The following is a 9,075-nucleotide window of genomic DNA, read 5'->3' as shown; positions in this document are numbered from 1 at the left end:
AATTGTATTGTGTGTGCCTCGCCATCCCTGCCACTGCAAAGGGACTCTGCGCTTTTCTCTGTAACATGAGACTGGAAGAAGGAGAGCAGAGGAGGAAAGCATGCCATTGCTAGGAGACTTGCATGCGCTCAATCTACTATCCTTTAACACACAAAAAGCTCCTCACATGAAGCCCAACACCCACGTATCCCAGTTTTCGGGTTTGCACGTGGCTGAAGTCATTTAGTGTGACTGCATGACACTAATCTGTCTCTCTTCCTTGCATTAGATAATGAGAAGCCCAGCATTTTTACGGGAAGAGGTAAACGTTTTCTTCTTTTCCAGTCACATATTTCCATAATAGTCTCTAATAAAAACAAAAAATAGAGCTCATGGTGGTTGCTCTATAGAGGGGGGTACCTGAGAGTGGCAAAAACATGGGAAGAAAAATGTAAGCGATGACTGTCAAGGTCTGTGCAGGGTTTGGGTGGATAACACGGTCAAAGGGAAAAAATCCTCCACTCAGAAAATCTCAAAGGCCAAAGTCATCTTTATTCATGAGGAAAAGTAGTTCTTCAAGCGAACGGTGCTAATGATGTTCTCTGCTTCTTCCTACCATGTGCGAAGCGTCTATCCATAAACTAAGATCAAGATATTTTGAAATGGCTCCTGAGGATCATTTAGGTATTTTTTTTCATCTCTTTCTGGAAATAATAGATCTGTTTCAATATTAATTTTAAGCTCCCAGCATTACTACTCTGTTAATCTCAGCTATGATAACACATCATAACAGCAATGCTTTTATAGGTGAAGAGCCCTGGTTTTGCTCTAGTTCTTTCACAGAAATGTATGGAGGGAGTGATGATGCTGCCCCGTTCTCTGAAGGTTACCTGTGCCAAAGTGGCCCTGGGGCAGCAGAAGCACGCCCAGCGACCGCCCTGCCCTGCTCGGGGGCACGCAGGGCTTGGCGCTGCCCTTCCCTCAAAGCTCCCTTTGGCTGCAAGAGGAGAAGAGTTTGGGGCCACCTCTGCAGCACGACCCGTTTCCATAGCAGGTGCCCAGCCCTACGTGGGTGTGATGGTCAGGCAGGCACGGCTACTCGAGGGCACAGGGATGTCCCCGCTGGATCTGGGGTTGGTACTCGCCAGAGCATCGCTGAGCACCATTGCTCTCTGTCGTTGCACACCGGCACAGCGGGAGTGGTTGGGAAGGAGAAGGGGGAAACAGGGTGCTTGGCTAGCGGAACCAAGGGAGGTTTTGCTTGGGCTGTTTTGGGGGGTGTTGCAATTTCTCATGTTGTGTTCATCTGCCAGTAACAGCTCTTGTCTGGGGCTGCAGCACTCCGGAGGGGCCACGCTGTGAGCCTGTGCTGGTGCTGTAGCTCTGGATGTTGGGGGTTTTCTCCCTGTTGGGACATCTTGTTTTAAGCAAAGTTCTCCACAGAAGTCAGCAAAGCACTCTGCTAAAAAGGCTTCTGTCACAGTACTCTTCCTGGTTACTTAGCCAACATAGAGAAAAATGTCTCATTAAACTCGTGTTACTAATTTTAAGTGTTTCAGCTGCCAGGCTAAGAGACAGAACGAGAGCACAACCTGTTGGTAAGCATTACATATACTAGTCCCACTTTAATATAACTGTAATGTACAGCTTTTCATACAATAATGTTTTTTCTGACTGCATTAACGCTATGAAAACCCTTTACCTCTTCTTGCAAACCTTGGCTGGTTCTTTCCACGTAAGTGTAAAATATCTCTGGAGCCCATGAGAAAGCATCTCTGTCTCGAGGCTATAACCACCAACAGAATCGTAGCACAACAGATCTTCAGCCTCAGCTTTATTGAGGGTTCATTGTCCTTAATAAACTCTGTTTAAAAATCTGTTGTTTTCATTCATGTCAAGATGCTGTGTCTGAGTGGGCTTTTCAATAATTATTACTGTGTTGATTTTAATCATTCTATTCTATTCTATAAAAGCTATAACTAATATTTTTTTGTATAAATTGGTCGGGTGATTTCAGGCCAGGATTTCCTTTGCATGCTAACATTGTTTTTCTGGCTTTTCAGTCAACGAATATCCGCAGCTTCTCTTGCAACTACCCAAACAAAATGAAAGGATCTGTTTAAATACTGATGGAAAAGCACAGCCCTCTGTCCACCTGCTGTCAGATCCAGAGCAAGGTCAGTGATTAGCCCTGACACCAAGGGGTACAAGGAGAGTCACTTTGGTGAGAGCAGTTGGTGTCTTTGGGAATAACTCCCTTTCCTGAAGGGCCATATCATACCTGCTGTCTTGCAGTGAGTGGAGAGACTGTGGTTAACTTTTCCTTTCTATTAGGCAATATTGTCATCAGCTGCAGGCCCCTCTCACAGGCCTGGCTGTGGGTCACCTCCTTCTGGTGTCACGTCCGTGGCCTTGAGGCTTTTCCCCTGCCTAGCCCTGGGGATCTTCTGAGGATGTAGAGATGTTAAACCCCGTGGTCCCTACATGCTAACGGAGAGATGCACGCTCTCAACGCACTGCGGTTGTTCTTTGGCCCTGTAGTCAGCGCAGCCATGGCCCCAGGCACCGGTTGTCAGCTGCTCTGCTTATGGAAGGGAGGTGGCAACGTGGGGGTGAACAGACTGTGGTGATGCCACCGCAGCCTCGGGGCACGTGGAGCTGAAACCCAGGGTACTGTGCATCCCAAAACTAGATTTGAGACCCAGAAGTTGTTTCAGCAACAAAGTTGAGGCAGTTTCATTAAGATCGTCTGTACCTTAAAAGCACCGTCACTTGTCAAATCTGTGTCAATGTTCCTGAAGGACTCACTGTGACGGGGAAACTTGGAGATGGAATAAATCACTTTGTGCAGTTCGACATTGACTATGTGAATCCCCCTGCACGAATCCACGTCTCCACGGATGAGATCGTCCTAAGCCACAATAATGAGAGCACTCGGCTGCCATGGACAGAGTCAGCCACCTCCACCGTCCAGGGGTAAGAAACGTCACCCTGTCCTTTCCCAGACTTAGAAATGGGCCAGATCTTTTTTCATCCAGGGCTCCATTTCAACATTTTGTCAAGTAAGTGCTTCCAGATGTCCTTGTTTGGTGAGTAACTCAACGTGAGCGGAGGCAGGTACCTTCGCACTTCCCCGTCTCAAAGACGGAAGACAAAAAAGACTGGATTTTAACTCTCTGTGCCTGTGCAGGAGAATCAAAACCACTGCACCATCAGCCTGTCTTTCTGCTGCCACGTCAGAGGCAGAACATTTCTCTTCCAAAGAAAAGGACCTGCTGCGGTGCACAGCAGCCCCTGTGCCACCCTGTGTAACCTCCTGCCACGGCACTGCGGGGACGTTTGCTGTCCCTGTCATATATCAGCGGGCTCCACACAGGCTGAGGTTCTCTTCCTCCCCACTTTTAGCAATAACCCACATCTGGGCAGCTGACAGTTTTCATGGGAAGGCATGAAGGGCTTGCAGAGCTGTCTTTGTCAGACTAATTAGAGCAGGATCCTGCACTGCCACCAGAAAGAGCTGAAGGTAATGAAAGATCCCCCAGCTTTTTTGCAAACCTCTGGGAGGATCTGCTGTTGGTCAGGGACAGACAGGACACACAGCAGTTACAGCCAGCTCTAGACAGTAACAGAAGTCCTAAAACACCTGCTTTCAGTTATTTTTGTAATCCAAACGGAGCCAAGAACGTGCTGGATTTATGCCCCTCGATAATTTGTCGCCCGTCAAGCGGAACGATCCTCCTGCTTCAACCCACCGTCCCAGGCCTCGCGACCGCAGCTTTGCACGCCAGCACGTGTGGTGTGTTTTTTTCTAACCTGGTCTGCAAGGGAGGAAAATGGCAGTGAGGGGGGTTCTGCAAGCCCACCTGGCGTCAGAATAAAAGGAATGGGGTAGAAGGAAGGCAGGGTCTGAAAATCTTGTGAAATATCCAAGAAAAGAGTATGGTTCCTGAAATAGATGGCATTATTTTATCTAGAGAAAAGTAACAAAACAATATTGTGGTGTTTTCCATCCAAGCATTTCTTGTCATTATGGACAATAAGGTGCTTACATCAGCACAAAGTTCTTCTCTGTCGGTGTATTTGCATGTAGCCTGATACGGGCAAGATGTCTTGTGCAGCACAGAGAGAGAAGATGATACACTACTTCGTGTTTTCTTGCTTAAAACAACCGCCGACAGGTCATGAAAAATGCAATGCCAGAGACAAAAGGCAAAAATTAACTTATTTGAACTCACTTATATCAGCTAGTTAAACACATAATCTTTCCTCATACTCTTCCTGGAAATAACGTTGTAATTTACTTCCCAGGCTGACAGTCTCGGTGGAAAAGGAAAGGAGCGTTACAGCATCACTGTCTGACAGAGTCACAGTGAAAATTTCCTTTGTGAAGTTTCCGGGTGCTTTCCTTGGGCTGTATTTCTTGAACACCGACTGGTTTTCTGACAGAGTCAGCGGAGTTCTGGGTGCGTATCCGGGTGGATGTATACAGCCAAGGAGGATGATCCTGTAACTAAGCCCCTGCCGTGGGAACACGGTGCTTGTCTTTGTGAGCCACACCATAAGCTTTTATTCAGCTTTTACTCCCCTGGGTCCTGAAAATCAGTGGGCAGGCAAGGCAGCAGGAGTGCTTAAATTCAGGGTTTATAGAGAAACTTTAATGTGTTCTTTTCCGACATCTAACGTCGCCCTGTACTGCACAGCAACCCAGGCCCTACTCTGCCAAGAGGAAAGGCCTTGCCCCCGAAATGTAACGTAGAGCTTTTCCGCTCACCGGTGGGACAAGCCTAAACAGACTATTATGGGTTTAGAAAACATTAAAATAAGGCTAAAATAATAGTTAGGCTTAACCTCAACAGTGCTGTGATATGACATAATTTATGCAGCAGATTCATTTGATGTCAAATAATGGACTATAAATAATGGACATAAACTTGTAAACAGTCGGGGTTAGAAAATTAAAGCCAGCTGGTCCTGAAGATCCCAACTCCAAAAATCCCGATGGGAGTGGAGTTGTTTCCAAAACTCTGCAAATGGAGAGGCTGCGTATGCTAAAACCACCGACAACATGTGAAAACCCCTCAGAGCGAGGCTGAATCTCTGCGGAGATTAGGGATAACAGGAGATCACAGCTGGAACTCGGGAATTTTCTTAACTTCCTAAGGGACCTTCCCAACGTGGTGTTTTCTGCCTGTTTTCTGAGGCAGATGCTGCCTTCCTAGTGTTACTGCAGCCATTTGGGTTAAATGAACAACGGCGTTCTGGTGGTTTGCATTTTTAAATAATTTGTGTGTCTGCTGCTTAGGTCAATTTTATTCAAAAGTGCAATTGGAGAGTCGTTCCAGTCAGGGAGCTGACGAGAGACTGCTCAGCGTGTCTGGATCCCAACACAGAGTTACCAGGTAACGGGCATGGGGTAAGGGTGAGCGATGTACGAGCTTCGGGGTGTGTTTTATCAGCCGATACCAGAAACCAAAAGAAATTCGACTAAAGAGAGTGTTTGTCTGGAAGAATACACCTTTTTGGTGTAAATCATAGGAACTTGCGCTTGAGATTTTTCCCTAGCAGCCTGAATGTGTCGCTTGGGAAGGGATGCAACCGGGCTCTAAGCTTCAGGGGGGGAGTGGGAGTCATACCCTGGGGCTATGCCTTGCATAACAACCTCTAAGTAAGTTTCTGCCGCCTCCTTGGATAGAGGGAAGGTGTTTCCTCAGCTGGATTTACCACAGGAAAATATTCTTGCACTTAAGCTGCTTTTAGCACGTCTGTGGCGTGGCAGAAAGGCTGTGGGCGGGCAGGTTCTGCCTGCTGTCCCCTCCAGCGCCGCCTCCAGCTCTGGGAGCGGAGAGGTGCCAGCTCTGCCCACACACTGTCCGTCTTGGCACCACCTACAAAGCTGAGGTCGGTCCTGGGCCTGTCCTTTGGTCATTTTGTAACAGTTTTTTCTTGTTTTGATTTTGTTTCAGGCAATACAAGAAAGATTACAGGCTTGAGTCAACCAGTGATCCTGCTCCCTGCTGGTCAATAGCTATAACTCCCTAGAACAGAGCATTCTGGGAAAGAAAACTCTGCCAATGATGCTTTCCAAACATTTTTGATACTTTCTCTCACCAAGAAAACCACAAAGTTAAAGCTTTACCTGTTACTATAGATAAACATCTCCAGTATTTTACCTCAAATCATTATACTTTCACAATGAGAAGGTGATTGATTGCTATTTTAAAATGTTATTTTTTGCTTGCTGTTGGCTATTTTATAATACTCAATCAGATCTATGTGAATGAACCAAATAAAATTGACATTATCAGCTCACAGCCTGATAGGGACATATAAAAAAACAATAAAAATGGCATCACCCAACCCAATAAATGTGTCATGGAAGCAGGAACAGATTTCTAAAATACACACCCCTACCCAGTTACAAATGACGGTGTTCTGGAACCTTGTGTTTTGTAAACAGACTATGAAGTTCACAGCAGCATTAGTTTACCATTTCTCTCATTTTTTAGTTTATGGGAAAAGAGCAGCCTTGCTGCATTAGGGTTCTCTGGAGATCCGTCTGTAAGGCTGGTCGGAGCTGATGGAATTAGCACGAGCACCGCGAGTGGGGAAGGCAGCCCACGCTGGCTGCAGCCTGTGCATTGCTGGGAAGTTTCTGAGGCGCCGAGCAGAGAGGGACTTGTTGGGACACAGAGCGCTGCCTTGTTGTAAAAGCATTTCAAGCCTGAAATTTAGCAGCTTACTTTTTTTTTTTTTTTGGCACCGTTTCATACAACGGTTTGCAAACATTGGAAGATGCTTCAGGAACAGCCAGGAACCCAAACCGGCACGAGGTGCACGGAAGGGACCTTTGAGAGGGAAGGCGCACACACAAGCCTCTGCCCCTGGAATGCCCGTTGTAGTTTCTGTCTTCATGCTGGTTTCCTAAATCGTAATTCCATAATTATTTTGTGCTTCAGAGTTTCAGTTCCTGCGTATCTTTGATAATAAACATGCCAGCAATGTAGAAGGTTTCACGAAGGTTGCTTGCTATCCTGCCGACAATATATAACTGGGAAAACAGTATCATTTTAAAGCTGCTGAAAGAGGAGCAGTTTCTTGCCAAAGGCAGTAAGGTAAAGCAAACTATGCAATGAGAAGCCTGTGTTTTAAAAGAACTGCCCGGACACGGTGCCAAGACCTGTCTGTGTGAGCGGCTTGTACTTTGTGGAGATGCGGACTTGGCTGGACAAATTACAGGACAGACAAGGTGGCATTTGGAAACTGGAAACGCCAGATTGCTCGCTTTGCCACAGTTAGCAGAGCGGGAGATGATTTCCATTGTTACTTGACCTACATGCTGTTGGCGCTGGGTTTTATCAGCGGGCTTGCTGCCAATTAAAAATTGGTGTGTCCCGGTTGCCGCCTCCACCTGCCTGCTGCCGGCCGGGATAGCAAGAGCACCGACACCGGCCAGGCGTGCCTGGAGGGCAGCTTGCTCCTTGGCCCCCCGGCTTTAAGTGAGGCTGGAGTGTGCGCAGACCGCTCTTGAGAGCCTCCCGTCAAGCCACCCGCTGAAACCTGCGGTTGCCCAGTGTCCCAGGCAGCCTGTTGCCCCCTCACCGTGCTGCAAGGACGCAGACGCTGCTGGTCTTGCTAGGTGAAAGAAGAGCAGATGTCAGCCTTCCTCACAGCAACTTTTTACTGGGCTTGTCCCCTCACTGCCTACAGCCTCTCTGCAAAGCTGTTCCCATCCTCCAGACTGCATCCAACCGGCTGCGCTGCGTTGAGGTGCCGTGCTCAGGGGACAGCACCCGTGGCCACCCCCGGCGGAGGGAGCCTCTCAGGTCTTCGAAGAGGTGCTGGCCATCTGCGCCCGCAGGGGTGTCTGTCCTCTCGGCTACTGCGACTCCCAAATCCCTTCCACAGTGCTGCTTCCCCTCTGCTCGTGTGCTTGCCGTGCCGTAAGCATGTCCCGTGTCGCTCCGCTTCGCCAGGCAGGTAGGCCGAGATCCGCCGCCGGTGTGTTCTCTTTTAATTGAACAGGTGAGTCCAGGACCAGCCCTGACGGGCCAGCCCACCGCTCCTGCCTCAGGAGCCAGAATGGATCGTTGCCTTGTTTTCTCTTGCTCCAGCTCATTCATGGTCTTAGAATAAAAATTCAGAACCACGTAAAGTTAACCTGACTTGTTCAGATTTTCTGGTCTTCTCGCCCTTTCTCTCCCTGCCTTCCTCACTCCCCAATGACTTGCTACTTCCTGTAGCCTTCCAGTTCCCCACGCACCGACTTCTCTCCTTGTCATGCAGCAGAGGGAAATGTGAGCCCACAGTTGCCTCGCTATGGCCGATTTCATTAACAGAAAACTCCAAGTAAGAAAGAAATCTGCTTATTTTTTGCTTCAGAATAGCTTACCATTTCTTCCAGTACAAAACGAGTATGTGAACAAATGGGGCACCTCCTGCCTGGAAATGCAAACGTAAATTCTGTTACGGGACCAGAGGGAGGAGTTTTACTGGAAAAGAGTAATGGGGCTTCACTGAAGGGTCTTACACAGAGAAGATACTGTGCGGATGACAGCTATAACTTGGACCTGAGTGCTGTTTGCAGCTGTGGCATTTCACTGATGCGTACAGAAGTGGGCATAGGGAAGTCAGGTTCAAATCCAAATACTGAAACACCGAAGTCCTGGCCGCTAGCGGGCAGCTGGAGCACTGGTGCTGCCACTGGCACTGCTGGAGTAACAGAACAAGGCATTCAGTACGGATGCTTTTATTGAAATCACTCCTGACACTCAGTTATTCATTTGAAATTGGGTAGAATGTTTCTGTTGTGGTTTACAAAGTAAAAATTTAAGTCAATTTTAAAGCTAGTAAATTAATTCTGTAAAAGGAGTTTTTCTCAGGGGATGAGTGATATCTCCCCATACAAGCAGAACAGCTGTTTAGCACTTAAGATTTGATCAGATACGCAGTAAAACTCTCTGTGAGAATCCGTGATATCTTGGCATTGCCAAACATGATAACACTATGCATGTGTAATAGTTTTTAAACACTGAAAAATATTGTTTTTTTCAGAAAAATACTCTGTATACCCAGGAATTTGGAGGAAGTTGTAGTTGT

General features: G+C 47.4%; 1 protein-coding gene across 1 annotated transcript in view; it reads left to right on the top strand.

The window, feature by feature from the left end:
• ITIH4 (inter-alpha-trypsin inhibitor heavy chain family, member 4) overlaps positions 1–6,018 on the top strand; it is a 16,795-nt gene extending 10,777 nt beyond the window's left edge. Inside the window, exons 14-19 of the mRNA XM_010149263.1 lie at positions 269–301; positions 2,043–2,156; positions 2,781–2,955; positions 4,288–4,442; positions 5,282–5,378; positions 5,943–6,018. Of these exons, the coding sequence (XP_010147565.1) occupies positions 269–301; positions 2,043–2,156; positions 2,781–2,955; positions 4,288–4,442; positions 5,282–5,378; positions 5,943–6,018 (650 nt within the window). The remainder of the gene's footprint in view (positions 1–268; positions 302–2,042; positions 2,157–2,780; positions 2,956–4,287; positions 4,443–5,281; positions 5,379–5,942) is intronic.
• The last annotated feature ends 3,057 nt before the right edge of the window (positions 6,019–9,075 follow it).

Source organism: Eurypyga helias, unplaced genomic scaffold (assembly GCF_000690775.1).
Source record: "Eurypyga helias isolate BGI_N326 unplaced genomic scaffold, ASM69077v1 scaffold6173, whole genome shotgun sequence".
In the NCBI taxonomy this organism is placed as follows: domain Eukaryota; kingdom Metazoa; phylum Chordata; class Aves; order Eurypygiformes; family Eurypygidae; genus Eurypyga; species Eurypyga helias.
Note: the sequence above shows the minus strand (reverse complement) of the source record. Positions and strands in the feature narration are given on the sequence as shown.